At 37.9% G+C, this 24,856-nt stretch overlaps 1 protein-coding gene across 1 annotated transcript in view; it reads right to left on the minus strand.

Moving 5' to 3' along the window:
- The window catches only part of LOC110207271 (aldehyde oxidase 1), an 89,466-nt gene that overhangs the window by 44,320 nt on the left and 20,290 nt on the right, over nt 1-24,856 (minus strand). Inside the window, exons 7-19 of the mRNA XM_020984901.2 lie at nt 24,148-24,237; nt 22,587-22,667; nt 21,815-21,959; nt 21,521-21,613; nt 20,247-20,398; nt 19,964-20,057; nt 15,293-15,402; nt 13,324-13,508; nt 11,541-11,703; nt 7,403-7,495; nt 6,549-6,718; nt 5,398-5,524; nt 987-1,109 (exon numbers count right to left, since the gene is read on the minus strand). Of these exons, the coding sequence (XP_020840560.1) occupies nt 987-1,109; nt 5,398-5,524; nt 6,549-6,718; nt 7,403-7,495; nt 11,541-11,703; nt 13,324-13,508; nt 15,293-15,402; nt 19,964-20,057; nt 20,247-20,398; nt 21,521-21,613; nt 21,815-21,959; nt 22,587-22,667; nt 24,148-24,237 (1,626 nt within the window). The remainder of the gene's footprint in view (nt 1-986; nt 1,110-5,397; nt 5,525-6,548; nt 6,719-7,402; nt 7,496-11,540; nt 11,704-13,323; nt 13,509-15,292; nt 15,403-19,963; nt 20,058-20,246; nt 20,399-21,520; nt 21,614-21,814; nt 21,960-22,586; nt 22,668-24,147; nt 24,238-24,856) is intronic.

Genomic DNA, 24,856 nt, shown 5'->3' on the forward strand with positions numbered 1-24,856 from the left:
TTCATTTAATCCTCAGTGATCTTTATGAGAACTTTGTTAAGTACCTGTAGTTTCCAAACTCACATATTGCTTTGTTTCTTTAGGAAAAGAAATGGGGCTCGTACAGTGGTGTTCAAAACAAATGTGTTATGTAAGTAATGGTCCTAATTCTTCTAAAAACATCTGTTTTGATACTAAGGACTCAAGAGCCCCTAAACAAGCACTTGAATATCTTCCTGATTCACTAAAAAGGCATGAACTTTAGATTTTGAACAAAGACTAGCACTTTTTTTTTTTGCTTTTTTAAAAACAAATTGCTCAAACAAATTCAGGGATCCTTGGCAGAGAGAAGCAGAATGCACAGTTGTTTTGGAACAAATTCTTTTAGAGACTCATCTTAGCCAGTTCCCCACCACAAAGTTGATTTTTTTCCTATGACAAATAATTCTGTTATGAACATGAACTTGTTCCCTAAGTAACCTCCAAGCACTTAAAATGTCTTTTTAAAATTTTATTTCTAATATGTTAACTTTTTTAAAATTGTGACATGCTTTCATTACTTTATAAGACAATTAAAATAAAATCAAATGCATGCATAAGAATATGTAAAATTTCAGAAAGAGAAACTTCCAAAGTGATTTTGGAATAAAAAAAATCCATTTTGAAATGTGAGCAACTATAATGTTTATAGGCACATGAGGATTCTCAAATTAGCATTAATCTTATAAACTTAGAAGATGATAATTTAATTGTATAGAACTTTTCTTTCTTATATAGGAAGATACACATTGGGGAGAAGCAAAATAAGACCTGAAATCGGACCTCACAAGAACGAATTCCTTTAATCTTCCTTCAGAGTTTGGCTGAATGGTACCAGGAGATAAAGGGAGAGAGAGGACACAGCTGGCTGTGTCCAGTGACCCAGTGACATAACTCCCCATAAAGATTGATGGCAGCCTGGTCTCCTTATTTCTGAGAGGAGAATCACTGAAGAACTTGATAATCACCTCAACAGTCAGGATTAAGGGTGTACAATCACTGTACTCAATCTTCACCAGACGAGCGGCTCTCTTTGCTTTAACATCTGAATCAGCAATCACGGCACACACAAGCTGGCCCACACCAAAGACCTAAAAAACACAAAGACCATAGGCTTTTTTTGGGGGGGGGAGCAGAGGGGTATGTTTTATTCTTCTCTTGTATCATATTCACATTCTGCTACAGAGTTAGGCACACACATCAGCACCACAGGTTCTGAATGTATTCCCATTCTGAATGTTGGTGTCTGGTACATATATCCAAAGTTTAAAAGATCTCCAGTTCTGTCAGTGGTGGATACAGTACTGAGTGCAACCTTTCCATGTATTAGTAGGTTGTGTGCCGTTGTGTTCAAATAAATTGTGGCCACCCTTCTGAGGAAGACGCTCTCCAGTAACAGATTCTGTCACCCAGCCAGCACTTTGAAGATTTTCTGGCTTAGTAAGATCTACTAGAGCCCAAGTCCACCAGAGTGACCTTTAAGAACTCAGGATAATCTCTCTGCTGAAATGGGGCAGAGTAGGGCCTTAGTAGAGGCCTGCTTATATAGCAGGTATGTAAGTATCCATTGAATAAAGGGAAATGAATGAATAATGAAGTAACACATCCACTGTTAACAAATCTTCTGGAAACAAGACACACTTAAAAGAAAAGGGATGACAGCCCAAAAGGGATTGAAGAAATTTCAAGACTCCTTGGAAATGGATCAGAGTTAGCAATGGCCAAGGGGAATGGACAGCAGTGGCTCTGCTTCTTGAAAGCAGATCTGGACAAGGGCTTGACTGAGGGGTGGTCTCTGGTGGAAGATGCTTCCTAACCTGTGGCTAAGTCTGTTGTCTGTATTACTGGGGAGAGGGCTGTAATGAAAGAAAGAGTTAACCACTCCCTGCCATGGAAGAAGCCACATGACCACTAGCATAATAGAGGTTCCTATCACCTGGATTATTTCGATAGCCTGGTAACTGATCTCTCAATTCCAGGTTCTTTCTTCTCCAAACTATCCTTCACAGAGACACCAAATATTCTGAATTCACAAGTTTTACCATGTTACTCACTGCCTCAAAAAATCTTCAGTTGTTCTTGAGAATAAAATGCATAGCTCTTATCCTGATATGTAAAGCCATCCAACAATCTGGATACCAGATACCTTTCCAACCTTACTTGACAGTATTTCTGTTCAAGAGCACTCCACATTCCAGCCAAACTAGCCATCTAGCCCTTGAATTCAATACACAGGCTATTTCTTCTTCACCTTTGCTTCTCAGAATCCCTAATTTCCTTCTAGGCCCTGTTCAGATGCCCCATGTTCTGCTGGAAGCCCTTCCTAATTTCCCCAGTTTTTTATGCTGTCTTCAAATTATCTTGTATTTATTTCTCTGTACATCTGTTATATCCACTATAAGCACCATCATTCCCAACAGAATGTAAGCTCCTTGAGGGCAAGGACTGTTTTGGTTATCTTTGCATCTCCAGAGCCTATAACAGTGCCCAGAACTTAATAAAAATATTTAAGTTCTTGTTAAATTAAATCCAGTCTTATTTACAAGAAAGAGAGTAAAGGAAAGCTTTTGAGATGAAGCAATACAATTCAGCACAGTAGCCATATGATGGATCACATTCCTATTCCTTCTCTATAATTTCAATCTCCGATAACAAAATTTCTGAAAACAGTGGGTCATTAAGACATATCCTTTTTATTTCTTCTAAGATATATGTCTATACTGGCAAGATTAAAGGGGCATTATAAATCTAGGTGACAAACTTCTGGCTTAGAATTTAATGCATCCTACTCAGAACTTTTAGAGGGATGGGGAGCAGAAGGGGTTCTTTTATTAACTTTGGTTCAGCCCAAGTTCTGAAAAGCTAAAAATTACTTTAGCATATTCTTTGTATTTTTTTCTTCTGCTTTCTACTGACATTTCTTCCTCTGTATTTACTTCCTATTCTCTCACCCTCTATTCTCCATGCTAAACATCTCTAGTTCCTTCCACTAATCCTGACATGATATGGTCTCCTGTTCCCTTACCATCCCAGTCACCTCCCACCTCTCAAACAGGATTCTTTTCTTAATATAGCCTAAGACTATGCTAATTTATTATTATACTTTGATATTTATATAAATCACCATAGTATCATCAGTATTGACTTTTTCCCAGTGCACATTCCTATTTCCAGTGGTTCTGGGGTACAGAATATGCATAGACATTGTCATTTTTTCTTATGCAATATAAAAATGAACAATTCATATCTCAAAGCATTTCACAAGCCTGAACACTGTCCTGTTCCATTTCATCCACAAAGCAAGCATTCCATAGGCAATACCAAACAATCTTGTTTTTTTAGTTAATATTTACTTAGTGTCCACAGTTCTCAGCTAACTGCCAAAACACTTTGGCTCTGTCTCATGGGGTTCACAGTGGTTTCTATTCAAGGTAGGCTTCGTTTAAGCTCTACTGATTACTAATTTTTTTTCCTTTTGTGTCTGCTTCCTAAATTGTGGCTGTCCTTACTAGACACTGAATTAGATACTGAATGAGAACTCAAGTTTCTAGAGTGCTTAAAGAGGCTTAAGAATTCCTGCAATGTACTTATATGTGCTAAGTATGAACTAACATTTCCCAAACCAAAAGGCTCCCAATGCCCTTTTAATAGCCGGCACTAAACAAACGTCTAACCACTAAACTTTCGTTGACATCGGGACCCTGTTCACACACAGGTCTTCAGATGCCAGGAGTCCTGTGCATGTTCAATGTCTGGGCATGCATTATCAACCATCATCTGGGTTGAAACAAAGGAGCTAGCAAAGAGTGTGGATTCCCCCAGCCTCTTGGAGACCAGATCTCTAGGCATTTACTGACCCAGACATCTGGCCCAAGACCAAGGCTTAACCCTTTCTTTCCTTTAGACGATACAGTCTGACACTACCCTTCATCATCAGAGAACCCTGGAGGGTGGGAGGAGCCCTACTCGGTTGGTGCTCTCCCATCCCATGGCTAACTAACTCCTATTTTCTCTTCCCCAAATTCCTGTGATTCAGCATCACCATCTACTAAAGTGAAAACCTTCTTCCCCAATTACCAGAAGCACTCTCCCATCCCAATTTACTTAAATCATCTGGCACTGCCTGATTTCCTGTTTCTATTGTGGCTTTTGAAAGCCCTGTTGTGTTTTGTTCAGCAAATTTTCCTTTATTTTGTACTTCTCACACTCTTCCCATATTCTTGATGGTAGAGAGCTCCCTTGGATAGACATTGCTTCACTGGCCATCTTCTCCAGTGCTAAATGTTTCTAATCTCACATCCTCCGACAAAATGGGCCAGGAAGAGTGCACTTACTCATCTTCTCAATCAGCTTTCAGACAGCCTCTTAGCTCCTCCTTCCAAGATTTAATCCATCCATCCATCCAGATCAGTGGTATCAGATTCAAAATGAAACAGCTGAAGCTGCACATTGATTTAGAAGACTACAAATTAACATTATCTGTGTTGTATTTTTATTTTTGCCAAACACTTACCAATTATATTTTAATCTGATTCAGGCTGCACTCCAGAGTTTGCTGCCACCTGCTGCCAAGATCAGTCAGTACGGATCTTTCAGTCATCTACCAGCCTCCAGGTCTTTTCCCCCACTTTCTCAAGGAGTTTAGCTTACTTAACTATTAGTTGTCTTCTCTACCTCAACCACTACCTTCATTTTCAAGGACTTCAATATATATGTTGATGTCCCTTCAAACATAACTGGCCTCCCAGTAAATATATCAACCTCTTCAGTTTCCATGACTTGCACCTTAACTCCTTCTTGGTCCCTCATGGAGACAGTGATCTTAAGTCATGCCATCATCCATAACTGGGCCACATCCATGATCTTCAACTGCCTCTCTCTAATCTTTGTAGCCTTTTTGTCTCAGTCCTCCTAAACTTATTCTTCATTCTCAAGAGGATGTCCAGTCCCTTCACCTCTCCCTGTTCTCCTGGTCCCTCACCCTCTCCTCTGGCCTCATTTTCTTCCCTTCAATTTTATCCCCATAATTAAATAGTTCAACTATACACTATATTCTATATTTTAAAATCTTTGCCTTCTTGTCCTATTGCCACTCACTCCTTGACAAACCACAATCCAGATCTTCCAACTTTAAGATCACTCCTTTTTTAAAAAAAAAATAATTGATATTTTTATGTCACTTAGATAAATAGCTACATAGAAAAATGACTAAGTGGATTTTGGCTTATTTGCAATTTGAACACAGAATTCCAGAATAAAGATGCAAGGAATGTTGGGATAGTTTGGTAATTAATACATTCTGAAAATTTTATGTTAGTTTTTTTAATTGAGTGATGTTAATTGTAGAAAAGTTACTTAAAAATAATAAAAGCATTATACCTCATCAGTTGCCAATATTTCCTCATTTTTAGGAAATTCACGGAAGGAGTTTACGCCTTGAAGATCTTTACCTGTCAGGACATCAACTACTCCTGGTAGTTTAAGGGCTTCTGATGTATCAATAGACCTAAATTTTAAAAATAAGTTGCAGTGTTCCTTCAGAAAAACACACATGAATCTGAAAGCTATTTAGAATATTGTCATTGAAAGAGAAGACACAAAAGGTAAGATATGCCTAACAACTACTCCAATCTAATTATTTGTTTCACTGTCCTAAATGATCCAGTGGCTTGTGATGAGAGTGAGAATTTTGGGAAAAGTGCCCCCTTCTATTCTTTGTCCCACCAAATCTAAGATAACAGAACAGTGGCACCAAGTTGGGTTTGGATGGGAAGCATACACAGGGAAGGCCTTGCTTTTATGCAAGGTTCAGTTTTACCCTTTGAATGTCTACCCTAATGTGTGTGTGTGTGTGTATGTGTGTGTGTACACACATACATATAATATAGATCGTATATATTATATATGCATGTATGTGTGTGTAGGAGTATATATACTCCTACACACACATGAGCTTTAGGAACCAGTCTACACTGACTAAAAGCAAGTGACAGAATCATATATTTGGAACTGAAAGAAACCTCAGAGGTCTACTAACTAGAACAGAAATAGAAACAATATAGGGTAGTCACCAGGAGGCAAATTTCACTCCCAAACAAGGAAGAACTTCCTAACAGAGCTATCACAAAAGTGAAAAGAACTATTTCAGAAGATAGTTCACCTTCATTGGAATTCTTCAAACAGAGCCTTCAGAGGTACCTATCAAGGATTTTATAGGGGGGATTCCTATACTGGAATGGGTACATGAACTAGACAAGACTAGAACCTCCGGTGTTTTTTCCAACTCTGAGATTCTTTGATTCTGCGATTTTAACTCAAAATCCTTTGTGAGGAATGATAAAATTATTTGTGACAAATCCTGAAGTCTAGTCCCACTATGACCCAGGCTTTCACTAACAATCTGAACAAACAATTTATTCTCTGTCTTTTTTGCCTTCTCTCTAGCAGAGTACTTTTAATGGCAACACATTTTGGAGATCAGATGAAAAAGCAAACTATTACTGCTTTCCTCAAATCATGATGTTACTTACACAATCTTGGCATGAGCTCTTGAACTTGGTACAAAGGCCAAGAAAAGTTCTTGGTCATGCGCAGGCATGTCATCACAGTAAATGGCTTCACCAGTTGCATGTTTAATACCAGATTGATGCATGATAGGACGCCCGATTGGATCTTGAGGAAGTTGTTTTGTCTCTACCTTCTATTTAGTAAACAAAACCATTTAAGTGTATCGATAGAGAAAACAACGACATTCTTTGTCTCATTCCTACATTCTTTTCATTTTGCACCTCTCTGACAAAGTAACTATAAGTAAACTCATACACAAATTTCTTCTGGTATTGTCCATCATCACTTTCAACTACTCTCCTTCTCTGCTAGTTAGCAAAATCTCAGATTACAATGTAAGAGTTTTACGGGAATTGAAATCTTATGAAAGTGACATCTGGGTAAAGATTTCACTATATTTTAGAAATCCAAAGAAACACATGTGTTGCATATCTGTGAATCAGACCTGTAAATAATACTTTAAGCAACTGAGTTTTGCTTTTGTTTTTAGCCACAGTATAAACAAATATTACTCTCCTTCCTTCCCCTCAGCACCTATCCATGCTTGATGCTGGTAGGTCTTCCCAAGTAAGTGGGAAAGAATAAGAGGAGAGATGATTCAGTGATACAAGAATGGAAATAAGAGTTTGGCAAAACCCAGGAGCCATGGTGGCAACACATGTAGAGAAACAAACTCCCTTTGTTGCTTTGAGGTGCTTTATTTTCTGCAAATCTGCTGCCTCTCTTTCAACATATATTCCCCATTCAGAACAAAAAATGGTCACACATGATATTTACAATCCCTGCCTTTACAGGGTATTGGGAAAGTGTTACTAACCTGGTATCTTAAAACAGTCTCATAATGTTTGGAATGGAAATCTTCTAAAACACTTCCATACTCAGCTGGTAAACAAGGACAAAGAGAAGGGTTCTGAGAGGAAAACAGTTCATAAATTTAGTGTTAAAATAAGCTATGAGCAAAGCCTCAAATCACTTAATAGCCAACAGTTCTATTTCAAACCTTACATTCAGTTGATCATGGCCATCATCACTAACAGATGTTAACTGATTTGTATGTAGGACAACTATGGGTGAAAAAAGGCACAAGACACAGTCCTTGCCCTCAAGTAATGAATAACAATGTTGCTGAGGAAGCTGAAGACAAACCACAGAACAATGAAGACTGCCTTGTCCAGCTTTCTCATTTTATAGATAAAAAACATAAATATAGAAAGCCAATATCAAAACAATACAGAATATGTGCAGTTTTAAATAAGTTTATATCACTAATTTCTGGCATCTCTTGCATTTTTTATTTGATTATTTTTTAATAAGAAATTAAAATTCCAAGACCATACAGTCAACTTTTCAAAGAGAGGGGAGCTAACCATTACAGGAAGACTTCACTATGTTCATAAATGAAAATGTGGCAAAGTAGAAAAAGTACTGGATTCAGAAATGAAAGGGACTTGGACTTAAATCCTACTTTTGATACTAGGTATATGATGATGAAAAAGTCATTTTCTGAGCCTCAATTTCCTCATCTACAAAATGGAGATAATAGTCTCTCAGCAGAGAGGTGGTAGAATGGAGCGATCACTATTAGAAATAGCCAGTATATTGATTTATTATGCTTTAACTCTACGCCTTTGTTACAAGAGAATGTTCTCTTGGGGGTGAGTTTGACAGTTATTGAGAAGTGACAGGAATTTTTTTAAGACCGTCAATAAAATATTTACTTTTAAAATAAAACATGGAAAAGGAAATCTATAGTACTTATCCTGAAAGATCAAATAAAATAATGTATATAAAGGCACTTTGAGACTCTTAAGACACTATATAAATGGCAGCTCTTATTGTTCTTATTCTATAGCACATAATTAAAACAGCCCTGAGGTTATTAATGACCCTTCACTTCTTCCTGAAGGAAAGGTCTATCTTTACATCACTATCTTTTCCTGGTGACAATACATGGCTATGAATCATGCAATATTACATTAAATTAAATTTGTGGGTTATCCAGAGGCAGTGGAGAGACACATGGCAGAAATAAGTAGGGTGAAGTATGTTACCAAAGGAGAAATGTATACCAGAAGAGGCATAAAAGATACCCTTAAAAAATGATTGTGGGCAAATTACTTAACCTCCCTGGGGCTCAGATTTCTCATCTGCAAAATAAGGGAATTTGACTTGATGGAATATAGCTTTTCTTCTAGCTTTAAATCAATGATATGTATGACCAGAAAATGAGTAAGTTGCAGAAGCGAAGCATAACACATGGCCAACCCATGTACTTCACTGGTACCTGATGATCTAAAGCAGAGAAGTCAGCTACTGCAAAACTTTAGAGCACAGACTGAACCAGATCAAAATGTAATCAGGAAATATTTAATAAAATAAATAAAAATACAATGTTATTTGCTGTTGTTGTTCAGTCGTTTTCAGTCATATCTGACTCTTCATGACCCCATTTGGGATTTTCTTGACAAAGATACAGGAATGATCTGCCATTTGCTTCTCTAGCTCATTTTACAAATGAGGAAATATAAGCAAACAGGGTTGAGTGACTTGCCAACCCAGGATCATACCGCTAGTAAGTGCCTGAAACTGGATTTGAACTCAGGTCTTCCTGACTCCAGGTGTGGTGCTCTATCCACTATACCATCTCATTGCACTCCCCAAAAATACAAGACAGAAAATGTTATTTTGTGGTTTTCTAAATCAACATGTACCTGCAGGGTTTCCTTTTCATTTGAGTTTGACACAACTATCTAAAGGATAGCTTCAGAACACTGGTTGGACCACTGTGGAGGATTTCTGGGAGGATATGGGCAAGAGTTGAGCAGGATAAAAAGTTATAGATGGGCTATGATATGTAGTGAGCCCATCTCACATCAATAACAGATATATCAAAGAATGAGAAGATTCTTTTTCTTAGTTTCACCACACGACCAGGGAAAAGGTTTTAGTAATAAGCCATGAACTGAGCTTTTATAGAAATGATTTTATTTTCCTCTTTTGATCCATATGCTTATTTTAAAACTTCTTCCTCAAAAATCGACTACATCGCTATTTAGTAAAATTAAATATCTCTGGGCTTCAGTTCTCTCACCTCTAGTAAGAAAATACACTTTTTTTTCCCCTGCCAATCTCAAAGAACTTGTGGTAGGAAAAGATATAGGAAAGATAAAGTCTGGAAGAAACTTGTCATTTCTTAGGCAAAGTGATCGATTTCAGGAAGTGATCACAGTGATCACCAAAGGAAGAGTTCTTGGGGATAATAATCATATTCACATTCATATGGAATTCTATGGTTTAAACAGAGCTTCCCTCACAACCACTCTGTGAGACAAATAGTCCAAGTATGACTATTCATGACATGGATGAAAAAACCTGAGGCTCCAAGGTATTAAATGATTTGTCCATAATAATGCAAATATTAGATATCTGAGAGAGGACTCAAACTGAAGTCTTCTTACTCCAAATTTAGCATCCATTCCACTATCCCAATCTGTCTCTTATCTAACATTATTTTGCTGTCGTTGAGTCATTTCGGTCATGTCTGATTCTTTGTTACTCCATTTGGGGTTTTCTGGGCAAAGGTGATGGAGTGGTTTGCCATTTCCTTTTCCAGCTCATTTTGCAGATGAGAAAGCTGAGGCAAACATGGTTAAGCGACTTGCCCAAGGTCACACAGCTATTAAGTATCTGAGACTGTATTTGAACTCAGGTCTTCCTGACTCCAAGCCCAGCCTTCCATCCACTGTGCTACCTAGCTACCCTCTCTAAAATTATAAGGATGACAAAATGGAGGTACAGAGAAATGAAACTGCTAGGAAGGGATAGAGCTATGAATATAACTCAGAGTTCTCAGTCCCATTCCAATGACCTTTCCACTATATCACACCTCTAGCATTAGTCTCATACATGTAAGGGGAAAAAGATACATGGCAAAAGAGAAAGAACAGAGGCTCTTAACCTGGGATCCATGAAATGTTTATCTTTTTAAAAATATTTTGATAACTGTATTTCAAAAAATTCATAATTATACATATGTTGTTTTATTCATTTTAAACCATTATTATGAAGAGGGCTCTACAGACTTGCCTGGACTGCCAAAAGGTCCATGAATCAAAAAAGATTAAGAACCCCTGGTATAGATGGAGCTGCACAAATCAGTTATCACTGCTGATGATGGGTCACTAGGGTTCTCTTTCTATGCTGAGAGTAGCACATCATTGCAAATAAGGCAGATGAGTAAATAATAAGAGATGAGATTTATATTAAGAATAGCATATCACCACAAGTAAGCCATATGAGTAAATAATAATAATACAATATTCATATAACATTTTGAGGATTTGCAAAACTTGTCATACGCTGTACATGATCTCACCTAGTGAAGTTGGCACTACAGTTACTGTTAGTCCCATTTTATAGATGAGGAAACTGAGACTGAGAGAGATTAAGTGACTTGACCTTACAAATAGTATCTGAGGCAGGATCCAAACCTATTTTTATTGACTACCATTGTTTCCTTTTTTCCATAGGGACTCTTTGTTGGCGGAAAATCCATTCATACTCTCAAAGAATGCAAACTTTCTGCATATCCAGGGATAAAAAAATGAAATTATTGGCATTTTTCGAAATCTGTTTGCACTAAAGAGAAGCATGAATTTCAATGGATGATTCTTCCCAGAGATGTCCACCTAGCTAAAGACCAAGTCTTGTCCTAGGGAACAGTAGGTTAGTACATAAATCAAGGACATGAATTTTGCACAAGTATGATGTGTTCTATTTTATCTTCAGCATTCTAAGAAATGTTGGGATGAGTAATTTTCCCATATTTGTGTATGGAATGAGAATTTTTTTTGGTGATAATCTTATCTAGTAAGCCACAGAGTACTTTCTTCACTGATACTTAGCAGTGTCCTTCAGAAGAAGGAAACAAAATCTGAACACTGTATTAAACTTACCATCATCTTCAATTTCTGCAACACTTCTAAGTAGAATTTGAAAAGAAAGCTGACAATGAGGGATCTTTTGTATTCCACCATTCCACCTGGAGCTGAGGCTGGGAGGAAAACTTCATCTAGAACTGACCTACAAGCTTCACCCAGCATCTCCTCACTCCAGGCTCTATGAGAAATAGATTTAAAAAAATAAAAAAGTAGAATTCAATACACACGAGTCATTAGCCTACGGATTTACATAGCCTACAGAACAAAGCATGGCTCTTGAAATAAACAACTAAAAGTTGTTATAATTGTGATTATGTTATGTTATAGGATAAGTCAAGCATTAGTTCCATTTCCCTGACCTTTATAAGAGGCCACAAAACAAAATTTTAAATGTGCTGAAAAGCAGTTGTCTAACACTATCTCTCTTTACTCCCTCTCCTTCTATATACATATATATATATACATGTATATGTATGTATGTGTGTGTATACAGACACACACACACACACACACACATACAGAGGGAGAGAAAGCATGTATGTGCATATTTGGCAGGCTATATTTAAATTGCACATGTTTTTTTCAACCTGGTAAATAGTCACTCTCCCAGGGCAAAGAATACATATTTCACTGATTTTACTTTCTTCAAAGCTGTTATTGGGAAACAGACTGATAAACTCATATGTATGTAAGAGCCGAATTCTTCGTATTCATTTGCAAGAGAGCCCTAAGGTATGCACATGTGCTCACACATATACACACAAACACACACATACATGAACACATGCTTGAGAATAGTAGAGGGGGGAAATCACTGGATTTAGAATTGGTGAACCTTGGTTAAAATTTTGCCTCTGCTATTTACAAGCTGTGTAACCCTAGGAAAATTGTTTAACCTCTCTGTACTTTATTTTGTTAGTACATCAAATGAGAAAATTAGACCAAATGATCTCTAATGTCCCTTCCAGCTCTAGAGGTTATGGTAATACCACTACTTGAGGTTCACTTTAGGCTTTACTAAGACAATATCATCCATATGTAACAATGAAACCTTAATTAAATTCCATACAATTCAGTGTAGATCCCATGTGTATTTTTCCGGGTAATCACAAAAAGAAATTATGGCTTTGATGAAAGGAAGACTTGGGTTCAAATACCACACCAGCTGTATGACCATGGACACGGCATTTTACCTCTTAGTGTCCTAGGAAACTCTCTGTTGTGCAGCTAAGTTGCAGGTCTGCAACATTTGCTAGAATGTAAGCTCCTTGGGGGGTGGGGGACAGCAACTGTTTCATTTTGGTTTCTGTTATCTACAGAACCTAGTACAGTACCTGGCACATGTTAGGTACTTAATAAATGTTTGTGGATTGATTGGTGGGAGAGTCTCCGCATTAGAAATTCTCTACACTGATGAACTCTTAGGTCTGAACTGAATAATGAATAAATGCGTGAATGAATCATGTGCTAGTATACTCAGTTCAACTCTGCTATTTCACCATTAAGTGACCATGGGTTTTTAACAGCAAGACCACCAAAGTGGCGGCTCTGGCAAATCCTACTAAGTTGGAAGGAATTCAAGTTTTGGCCCACTGATGAACTATTCCTGTTAGCCAAGGACTAGCCTAGTGTGGAGTAGGTCCTTAGCAGGAGCATGGCCCTAGTAGCTCCTGCAATTGTCTAATAAGGCCTGGAAGAGCTGCAATCAGTGTCTCTGGGAGAGGTACCCACACCAGTAAGACTTTTGAAGCAACAAAGGATTCTATGTTACAGTATATTAGAACTATCACATCATTACCTTCCTGTGAGTTTCTGGCAAAGTTTCTTAGCACAGACAGTGGTAGAACCAGTGCCTCCATAGAAAATAGAGATGTCTCTAATGATGTTTGTATCTTCTTCAAAAAGGACTCTCATTCCAGAAATAACAAATGCCGGGGCATTTTGTTGACGTGGAGCTTGTCGAAAGGCTGAGACAAATTCCCACTAAGGACAAAGATTAAGCAGAGAAAAACATTAAAATTGCAGGTTATTCAGTAGCTAAGACTATGTGCAAACATATGCATTCACACAGGCACACAATTTTGCTGGATGACTAGCCATTAACCTAGCTAGTAAAGTTTAATTTTTAAAAACCATGCTTCGCCTTCAGAAAATCACTCAGGGTTGTTTTTTTTTTAATCCAAAATTGGTAAAAAAAAGATAAAAAAAATTTTTAAAAAGATAAATTAAAAGGTGTTTATTCATTTTGTAAAAGGGTTCTTCACTTTACAAAAGAGATCCACAATATATTTCCTTTAGATAGCTATCTTCCACAGAGGATATAAAATATAAATGGTATAATGGAAAGTGAACCCCAAAGACTTGGATTCTAGGTCTGGTTCTGCCAATAATTAGCTGTGTGACACTAGCCATGTGACACACTTCATCTCTATTCAACAGCATTTCCTGTTTCAATATAATAATGACTGAATAATTTTATTTCTAAACAATTTTCCAGAAACATGAAAAATAAGATGTATCAATATGACACCTTTCCATCTCCAATTCCCAGTAAGGAATGCCTGAATTTCTTTTCCCTGCTCCCCCTCACTGATATATCTCAGATTTCCCTGAGTCCAGAATGAGAGGAAAGGAGGTAGGGAACAAATATTCATTGAGCACCTACTATGTGTCAAGCACTGTAATAACTACTTTACAAATTATTTCATTTGATTTTCATAACAACCCTGGGTGTTAAGTGCCATTGTTATCCCCATTTTTAGGTGAGAAAACTGATGTAGATAGAGGTTAAATGACTTGCCCAGGGTCTCACATCTATTAAGTGTCTGAGGATGGATTTACACTCAGGTTTTCCCGCCTCCAGGCCTAGCTCTCTATCGACTACACCATGTAGCTGCCTTAGATAGGTTAACGTGGACATGTCACATGTCATTCTCATGGGAAGAAGAACCGTGATTGCCTAGGTTCTTTACCATTGCCATGGACAAGTCAAGTCAAGTCAACAAGCATTTGTTAAGCACCTATTATGTGCCAGGCATTGTGCTAAATAGTGTACCTACAAAGAAAGGAAAAAAAAAAACCTCTCTGCTCTCAAGAAGCTCATCTTCTAATGTGGAAGACAACCTGCAAACTGTGTGCAAATGAGATATATATGGGACTAATTGGAGCTCATCCCAAAGAGAAGGCCCTAAGGCTAGTAGAAAAGGCTTCCAGCAGAAGGTTGGGCCTTCTGCAAATTAAAGGAAGCCAAGAGGCAAAGATATGGAAGAAGAGAATCCCTAAGCCTGGAGGGCAGCTAGTGAAAACACTCAGTAAGGAAATGAAATGTCATATAAGTGCTACATTATTAAGTCTTGCATTGCTTCTTAATAGAAAAATTTTCTATGCCTTCATCTAACCCCCAGGACAGGAAAAAATTATAATCTTCAAATCTTATTTAAAGGAAATAAAAGCAGCAAGACGTGGAACCAAGTATAGAAAAGTATCAAGTTAAAAAAGCAACTTTCTATTTTAAAAAGAGAGAAAAACGGAGGGAGAATAAAAAGAAGGAAGGGAAGGAGTACGGTAACAAATAACAGTATGTAAAATGAGTATAAGGTAACTGGAGTGCCTGAACTTCACACAAATTACTTGTAACAAAACATTTTCTGGAATTGAACCGCTTACTGTGAATACAGAAAGCCTACATCTTTCCCCTCCAAATTAGGTCTGATATGTAATTAAGTTGTTCATGTTAGGCTCTTTGGTAAAACCAAGAAATTCTTTACCTTCTTAGAATAGGGGATGTTCACTGAGATCAAGATTTCTTCTGGTTTGAGATCTGAACTTCGTGCCCTCATAAGAAATTGGTCATTTAAAGGAATTTGTCGTTTTCCATCTGTTGAAAAAAAATAGTAATTTCCACAAATTCTACTCTGTCCCTCCCTAAACCCCACCCCACCCCCTTTTTTTTTTCTGGAGGAGACTTGTGATTTTATTTGTGTAAGGAGCTTGCAGTGAGAAACTCCCTCTGTCAACGAAGATGGCATATTCTCTGGAACTTAGAGAGTTGTCTGGGGGCACTGAGAGGTAAAGTAATTTTTGAAGGATCACACCACCAGTATGCACCAGAGGGGCACTTGCACTCAGGACTTCCTGACTCTGAGGCAGGCTCAGTATCCCTCTTGTTCTGTCCTTCACATGATCAGATTCTGATAAATGAGGGAACTCATGCAACCATATACCAGAAGGAAAATTAATAATATCTAGCATTGGCATGCTGTTAAGGTCTCAAAGCTTAGGGTATTTTACAAAACATTATCTGATTTTATCCTCATAGCAACCCTGGGAGGTTGGTACTATTATTATTTCCATTTTACAGATGAGGAAAACTGAGGCAGACAGAGGTTCAGTGACTTGAATTCAGGTTTTCCTTATTCCAAGTCTAACACTTTGTCACCTAACTACATCAAAGGAAAAGATTAGTTGGGTTGGAGGGGAGGAGGTGAAGGAAAGAAGTTTTCTTCCTATCTCTAGCTGGTAATTAAATAGCCTCTTTTGATTTTTTCCCTTCCTTGCTAACACCCAAATAAACACATATATGTTCATTATCTAAGCATATATGAAATTCCTTTTGGTGGGCTGCAGTAGGGCTACTACTCATAGGAGAACCCAATAGCTAAACAATTTTCTAATTATACTCCTGAGAATACAGTCTGTTCCCATCATCCTCCATTCTCAACCACTTGGAAGTTTATTAACCAATATACTGCCAACATTTCAATATGCAGGTCAACTAGTCTGTTAATGTTTATGCTTACATGTCTAGCCCCAAGCTAATATTTTATAACCCTCACTAGTAATATCAGTTTCTGTAACTTCTCTCTTTGGAGTTTGTGGAACATTCTTGCATCCAAAAATTTCTATTCTTCATCTAGAAAATTCTGGGGATTAGGAGATATAAGGAAAGGACACTTAACAATTAGCAAGTTTATGAAGGAACTCTACACATATACAAGAGTGCTAGTTTATATTTCTAATTGCAGAATAATGGACTTAGGGTATGCCAATGGTTTTGGGCAGGTAGGCGGCACAGAGGATAGAACACTGGGCATGAAGTTAGGAAGCCCTGAGTTCAAATCCAGCCTCAGACATTTATTGGCTGTGTGACCCTGGGCAAGTCACTTAACCTCTATCTGCTTCAGTTTCCTTATCTGTAAAATGAGCTAAAGAAGGAAATGGCAACCACTCCAGTGTCTTTGCCAAGAAGCCCCTCTCTCTGAAAATGAGGGTCAGACACAAAAGAAACAAAAAAAAATGGTTTTGAGGCTTGCTGGAACAAGGAATTTTTTTTTAAATGTGCTACCAAATGCAGGAAAAGTGAGATGTCTGGCGAGATATCACAAAATTTAATGTGAGACAATTTGAGCCGCAGTGTGATATAGCTGCTAAGAAAAAGTTATTGTGATCTCAGATTGCCTTAATAAAGTATGGTATCCCATGCAAGGAAGATGATAGGACCTGCTGCAATCTGTCCTGATCAGACTGGCTCTGGAGTGGAGATATCAAATTCAAAAACTCCAGGTGCTCCTGAACCAGATTAAAAAATAACAGGGAAATGTTTAACAAAATCAATACAAAATAAAATACAACACAGATAATGTTAATTTGTGATGTCCAAAATCAATATGAAGCTGCTATCACTGCTTTAGAGTTCTGTGTTCAGGGGCAGCTAGGTGGCACAGTGGATAGAGCACCAGCCCTGGGGTCAGGAGGACCTGAGTTCAAATTTGCCCTCAGACACTTAACACTTACTAGCTGTATGACCTTGAGCAAATCACTTAACCCCATTGCCTAGCCAAAAAAGAAAAGAGAAAGAAAATAAAATAGAGTTCTGTGTTCAGATATGGGGATCACATTTCAAGAGGAACCCTAGAAGGAGGCCACCCAGGATGGTGAGGACACTCAAAAGCCTGTCATATGAAGGACAGTTAAGCGACTTGGAAATATTTGGCCTAGTAAACAGAAGCTCTGGTAAAAGAGCACAGGGCCACAGATTTAGAGTTGGAAAGGAATTAGTTATAGGTTATTTAATCTAAATCCCTTTATTTTACAAATGAAAAAACCAAGATTTAGAGAGTGATTTACCTAAAAATCATACCAATATTAAGTGTCATGGTCAGAACTTGAACCCAGGTCATCTGACTCTAAACCAGCACTCTTTCAACAAATAAATCCACCAAGGAATATCTATAAAAATGTCTACTGTGTTCTAGACACTTTCTACTGATCTATGCTGAGATCATAGGTGCTAGTTCTTTGGTTTCACTGATATGAGTAAATTCTGTTGATGAGATTCCCACTGTTGATGCAGGATGGCACTTTTCCTGAAATGTTTAATCTTAGAGAGTTACCCAGGGCACTGAGAGATTAAGTGTTTTTTCCAGGGTTATAAACTAGCACTTGTCATGGATAGGACTTGAACTCAGGTCATCCCGGATGGATCTGTATCAACTCTGCCATGATTTCTCCCACTTATATGAAAGCCAACTTCAAGTATTTGAAGGGTGGTATAGTGGATAGAGTGCCAGGCCTTACATCAGGAAGGTTCCTCTTCCTGAGTTCAAATCCAGACTTAGCCACTGACTAACTGTGTAACCCTGGGCAAGTCACTTAACCCTGTTTGCCTCAGTTGCCTCATCTGTAAAATGAACTAGGGAAGGAAATATCAAACCACTCTAGTGTCTTTGACAAGAAAACCCCAGATAGGGTCACAAAGAGTCAGACGTGACCGAAAAATGGCTCAACAACAGTCACGTGTAAGAAGCATTAAAATTATCACATGCAGATACAGAGAGATGCACTAGGACCAATGAATAAGTCATAGACAGATACTGACTCAGTATAAGGAACAGCTTCCTAACAATTGCTCCCCCAAAAAACAGTTGTTTCGAATTGTTAAAAAAATAAAATGATCTGGTACAGAGGGGGAGTAAATTCCACACTGGAAGAAATATTCAAACAAAGACTAGATAATCACTTACTGAGGGTCAAAGATTCAGGGCACTTTCAAGATAATCTAATGCTCTTTCATCGTTTTTCAGATAAGAAAACTGAGGACAAGTGAAGTCAAATGGCTAATGGTCATAAAGGAAATAAACAGTAAAGCTAGTATTTGTACCAGGTCCTTTGATTCCAAATCCATCACTCTTCACTATTCCAAGCAATCTCATTTCTTGACCTTTTTAAAGGAATGGTTGCACCAACTGAACACTCTCATTCTTGCCAAAGAATTCGGGAGCTCTGCATGTTGAGGACCCTACCTTTACTCATAGGAAAGCCATCTCATCTGATCCAAAATTAGTTCCATACTTTCAGATACAGACAGTGAAAATTCTTGAGCCAACAAATTCTTGTTATCTCATTATAATGGAACCAAACCTATTACGATGGGCTCAAGAAAGTCAACAAGGTGGAGAAAATTGGCTATCTCTGTATTATTTGTGTTTAAAACATCTCAGAAGACAGGGAATCCCTATAAGTACAATTGCCCACTTGAAGCTCTACATGGCTCTTTTTATAGCTTCTATGGCACCTATTTGAAATCAACATATGACACTGTCATATAACTGGTATGAATCAGAGTCCTGGCTCTTAGAACAGTTCTTCGTCACACAGTTCATGCATAACGCAGTCCTAACTTTGAGGCCAACTTTCTATCCACTACTAGGGGTGGGGAACTTGCAGCCTCGATGCCTCATATGACTTTCTGTGAAGTTTGGATTCAGTCAAAGGGTTGCACTTGAGGACCTAGAGGGCTACATGTGGCCTCAAGGCTACAAGTTCACCATCCCTACACTATACCTAAAAGGAAAAAGAAGCTGGACCAGTTCAGGGACTGAAATACAGATATACCTATCCAGGGCCTGTGAGATAGGAATTATTTCAGACTTACTGGTTTACATCAGAGATCCTTAACCTGGAGTCCATGAATGGGTTTTCTTTTGTTTTTTAAAATGTTTTTATGACTGTATTTCAATATAAGTGCTTTTCTCCATAATGCTATATATTTTATTTAACCATTTAAGAGCATTAAAGGGGTCAATAGGCCTCACAATACTGCCAAAGTGGTCCTTGACATGAAAATGTTTATTTCTTGTGATGATTTAGGTACAGTCCTACTTGAAAGCAGGAGGTGGGACTAGACCAGATAATCATTTGAAGTCCTTTCCTGTTCTATCGGTTTGATTTATCAGGGCTCCACCTCTGACACTTTCTTTTCTTTTTTTGGCTAGGCAATGGGGTTAAGTGACTTGCCCAGCATCATACAACTAATAAGTGTTATGTGCCTGATGCTGGATTTGAACTCAGGTCCTCCTGAATCCAGGGCTGGTGCTCTATCCACTGCACCACCTAGCTGGCCCTTTCTGACACTTTGTATGCTCTTTCTTATAACTTACCTTTTGAAGCCAGATTAAGGGTACAGTTACCCACAGCCAGAAGGGGATTCAGATCTGATGTTGAATGTCTACTGATGATGCTGCCCCCTAAAGACTTTGTAAAGAAGACAAAAGTTGGCATCTTTATTCCATTACTAATACATACTTAAAAATACAAATGCAAAAAGAATTAACCAAGGTTTGGGGACTTATACTATCTCTTCCTGATAAAACTGAACATGTGTCATGGTAGTGCTGATAGCAATCACATTACAAGGATTAGCATAGAAGAGAGAACACCTACGGCCACATTTCTGATCTGTGATCCAGCTAGTGTCCTCAGATGCTTTAAAAGAGCCCCGTAAGTCTGAGTCTTCTCTGCTGGAAGCTCCAAGACCACATCAGTCAGGATATCTTTCAACTGGGCTAGGCTACAACCAGCACCTATTGTCAACCCTGAAATCAAGACATTTAAAATCAATAAGATCTAAGCAATGTTAGTTACCTACCCTTGTCACAGAATCATATGATAGATTCAAGCTTTGGATCAGAAGAAAACTATCATGGTATTTTATTGCTAAGCAACAGATGAGGCACTTCAATGAAAATAGAAAGGAAGAACGAACACTTTGTAGGCTGGCAAATTTATTTAACACTACCTATTAAGCCTGGTTGATACTGCATAGCTATAGTTAAGAGTCCCTTAATCATAAGCTGATTATTCAATACTGAAGGATAACTTAGTCTCAAGATTTGTCAATTGCTAAAGAGAAGATAGCAAGGAGAAAAGTGACTACATTGTTCATACCCTTGACTGAGTAATTCTACTACTGGGCCTGTACGCCAAAGAAAATGGAGTAAAAAAGAATGCTTTGAACAGTTAGCAGCATTTTTTTTGTGATAGCAAAAAACAAAACAAAACAAAAACTGGATATAAAATCCAGTGATTGAAGTACAGTTGAAAAAAAATTATGCTATATGAATACAAGTTAAATATATTGCTCTAAGGAAAATGATAACTAGATGAAATTCAGAGAACCATGGGAAAACTAGTATGAACTGATGCACAGTGAAATAAGCCCAACCAGGAGTACTATCTGCACGATGTAAAATGAAAACAACACTAAAAGGCAACCAAACTCCAATTAACTGTAATGACCAATACTGGTTTTAGAAAACAGCTGATGAAACACTCCCACCTTCTCATGGTAAAGAGGTAGGGGCTATTAGTGTAGCAGGTGGTAAATGCGCTCAAAGGTGATCTTTGTATCAGATTGTTTTGTTTAACTGCTTTTCTTTGTTACAAAGATTGGTTTGATGGAGGCATATTGATATATTGAGAAATGACATGTGAAAAACAAAAAGGAATCAATAGTTGGGTTGTTTGGTTTGTGGGTTTTTTTTTTTGTTGTTGTTGTTGTTTGTTTTCTTTAAGAAGAGATAAGACTTAACTGCCAAATTTTCTCTTTGTACATTATAATAACCAGGAAGAGTTGTTACTTTTACTTCCCCATTAGGCAGAATAAATCATGTGCTTAATGCATCATAAGCCAATAATCAGAGACTCTAAGAACTCACCATTGTCTAAATAATTTACAGCATTCAGTTCTGCAATTCCATCAGGAGATATGATAACTGGGTGAAAAATCCCTTTGAACTTCATATCAGGTCCTAAAGGGGTAAAAAAATAAGAATAAGACTTTAAGGAACCAAAGGAATTGTCTTTCGAATCTTGAAATCATGGTAACAGTTGATGAATGACAAAAACATCAGGAGTTCTGTTGCTTCTTTTGAAAGCATTCATTGCATGAAGGGTCATTCAAAACCTTTTGACCATGTCCACATGGAACAAGCTCCCTAGTTTCTACGTACCCACAGTGGTGTTTCCCATGACAATTGGTGCATCTGGATACTTGGCTTTCACTTCCAGAAGGTCTCTTAGTGTTACAGGAGAAATCCAGGTTATTCGCTCCCCATTGAAAACCCTTGTTCTTTTAGGTTGTTTCTCAGCCATGTTCTGGTGGGAAAACAATAAAACTTCAAGATTATATTGTGATTTACACATCTTGTCTCCTCTACATTTTTGTTCTATTCTTGGACTGTTCGCCTTCTTTAAAGGAGTAATGAAAGTCATTTGTAAAAATTACAATAGTTTGACTCTCTCGGGGAATGTGAACACAAAATTTTAACAAAAAGCATTAGGCCAAAAGCATTACAAGATTTTTTTTCCCTGTTTCAAGGAAGTATTCCCACATAGCGTCTAATAGCAGCATGTTTAATGAGTATACCTCTTGAAAATAAAAAAGTTTCCCATATTGTGACACGTGTATGTAAATAGGTTAATAATTTCTGAGAAATAATCTTATTTAGGAGATAAAAGTGGGAATAGTGAACATATAGATAAATTAGAATTGTGGCTGCTATATTGAGTGACATAATCTCATGACATGTTCCACTGACAATGGCCTGTGAATTGTCTAGTCTTTCCCCTTTCTGTCCTTTCCTCCCCTTGAACACTGACCCAGAATGTTGACTACATTATTATTCACCTCCAAGAAGGAGCCTAGAAGATTACCCATTGCTTTGACACCTTGATATCTTATCATGAATTCTTACAGCATAGGTACAGCTGTGCCTGGCTTACCATTAGTTCAGGAGGGAATATAAATTCCTGGGTTGGATCCAATGGTAGAAACTTCTCTTCTTGAAAGAGTTTTTCACATGTCTTGAAAGAGAAAATCCCAGTGGTTCTATTTAGTATTCCTCTTGGCTGAGCAAAGAGTTATAAAATAGACCCCAGCAGCTCAAAACTGATACCAAGACTTCCCCTGTTGGGCCACCTTCTCTCCATCTCTGGATGTGAGTGTCTAGGGACAGCTAGAAGCACCAGCGACAACACAAATAGCATGATCTGACTGACGGAAAATTACTCTGTATTTTGTAACCTTTCTCATCTCTCTCTTTTTACTTTGTGTCTCTCTCCCCTAATCTTCCTAATTTTGCTTTGCTATACAGTAATTTGCACATAGTAATTTACATGTGTTTGCAGGATTGAATTAAATTACTTCTGGTCCTCTCCTCTCTTTTCACTTTTCCCTTTCTCTAACCACCTGCTACTATCCTCTTCCCCATTCCATCCCCTCTGTAAGAAGAAAGAAATGATAACAACCACAAAAAGAAAATGAAAAGCTAAATAGGAAAAAGAAAAGCTAGTTATGGAACCTTACAAGAGTCACTTCGCTAGCTTGTCTCCTTTTAACTAGAAACTCTAGGGGCAAAAGTATGGCTTCTTTGCACTATGCATGGTGCTGAGTTTATGTAATAAATTTCAAAGAATTATAATGAATGTTAACAGTAAGATTTGTCATTTGATTTCTCAGGTGAAGTTTGTGTCCAGAGTTGAGCCAGAAGTCCTGGCTCACTCCTTCCATAGTTGAGAAAACTAGAGGAATAAAAAGGCCTTTTTTTTTTTAATGTCTTTTAAAAAATCGTTAGCCACCAGTGAAATCAAAAAGGTCTTTCCTTTTAATTAACTTTCTCTTTGCATTATAGCAGTCATAGGGTACTTAAAAGAAGCCTGTATAAAGGAAGAAAGTGATTACAGTTCTTAAAAGAAAATCAACTGATTTGAGCCCCTCTTTCCACTGAGAGAGGTTAGGAAGCAAAGCGGAAAGGGAAAATCTCCCACCCTTTTTATTCATGAAGCAGTAAATGATGCCATAAAATGAGCTTGACTGGCTAACATGATGCCTTTGAATTAACAATTAAATACAGCATCAAGGAGATACTTTTTCAGAGCGTTTATCCTACGGAAATCTGTGGAAGAGGCAAAGGTTGTCTTCTGCACCTACTGTCTCCTGTTTAGCGACCTTGCTTTGAAAGAGGTAACACTAACCAAGCACCTTCCTATCAAAACTATCAGATCTCTCCTAAATAGGGGTTAATCGTTTTAATAGGAAGGTCATTAACAGTCAATACAGACATCACATTTCCCTAACCAGAGGGATTTGAATTTCAACAAGAAACAGTCCTTTAGCCAAAAGCAATGCTCCTCTAAGAAGAAGGGTGGGATATAATTGGGTTAGAGAACCTTCCTGGGCCTCTCAAATTACACCATATAAGCAGCCATCTCTTACGCCTAAAGGTAAGGCATGCCCATGTAGAGTCCTAGGGAGACCTTCAAGACAAGTTTTAATTTAACTCACCCTATTTCCTAGCTCAGAGTCCAGCAATTCACTTTCTTCTTGATCCAAGCAACAGTTGCCATTTTCCTTACTCTGACAGCAATCAGTAGCCTAGAAAGAAACAAGAATGAAGTTGCTACTAATTGCCAGAAGCTTTAAAGGAAAAGAATTGTGGTAGCAATTAATAATTAGAGGCTCCCCTATCATATTTATAAAGTATAGTGCATAGGAGTGAGAGACTGTACAGTGTAGTGCATGGTGGGCCTGCTTCTGACACAGATGAACTTTTGGATCATGGGCAAGTCATTTAACTTTTCTGTGCTTCAGGCTGACTGGTCAAGACTTACTTGCTGAACTGGTGGTAGGCATTCTAGATCACAGATCCAGAACATCTTTTCCCACCCCAACCCCCTCCCTTCCAAAAAATGAAAGTATCAGAGTCTCTGATTCTTATTGAGGAGGAGAGAGCTATATCCTATCCTCTATTTGTTTGAGCTATGTTTTGCAATATATAAGCCTACAGACTAAGCATACTGTTTGACATCCAAATGCTAGTTTTTTGGTTTTTTGTTTTGTTTTTGCAAGGCAATTGGGGTTAGTGACTTGCCCAGGGTCACACAGCTAGTAAGTGTCAATTGTGTGGTCTGAGACTGGATTTGAACTCAGGTCCTCCTGACTCCAGGGCCGGTGCTCTATCCACCGCACCACCTAGTTGCCCCCAAGTGCTAGG

This window comes from Phascolarctos cinereus, unplaced genomic scaffold (assembly GCF_003287225.1).
Source record: "Phascolarctos cinereus isolate Bilbo 61053 unplaced genomic scaffold, phaCin_HiC Scaffold_726;HRSCAF=1367, whole genome shotgun sequence".
NCBI lineage: Eukaryota > Metazoa > Chordata > Mammalia > Diprotodontia > Phascolarctidae > Phascolarctos > Phascolarctos cinereus.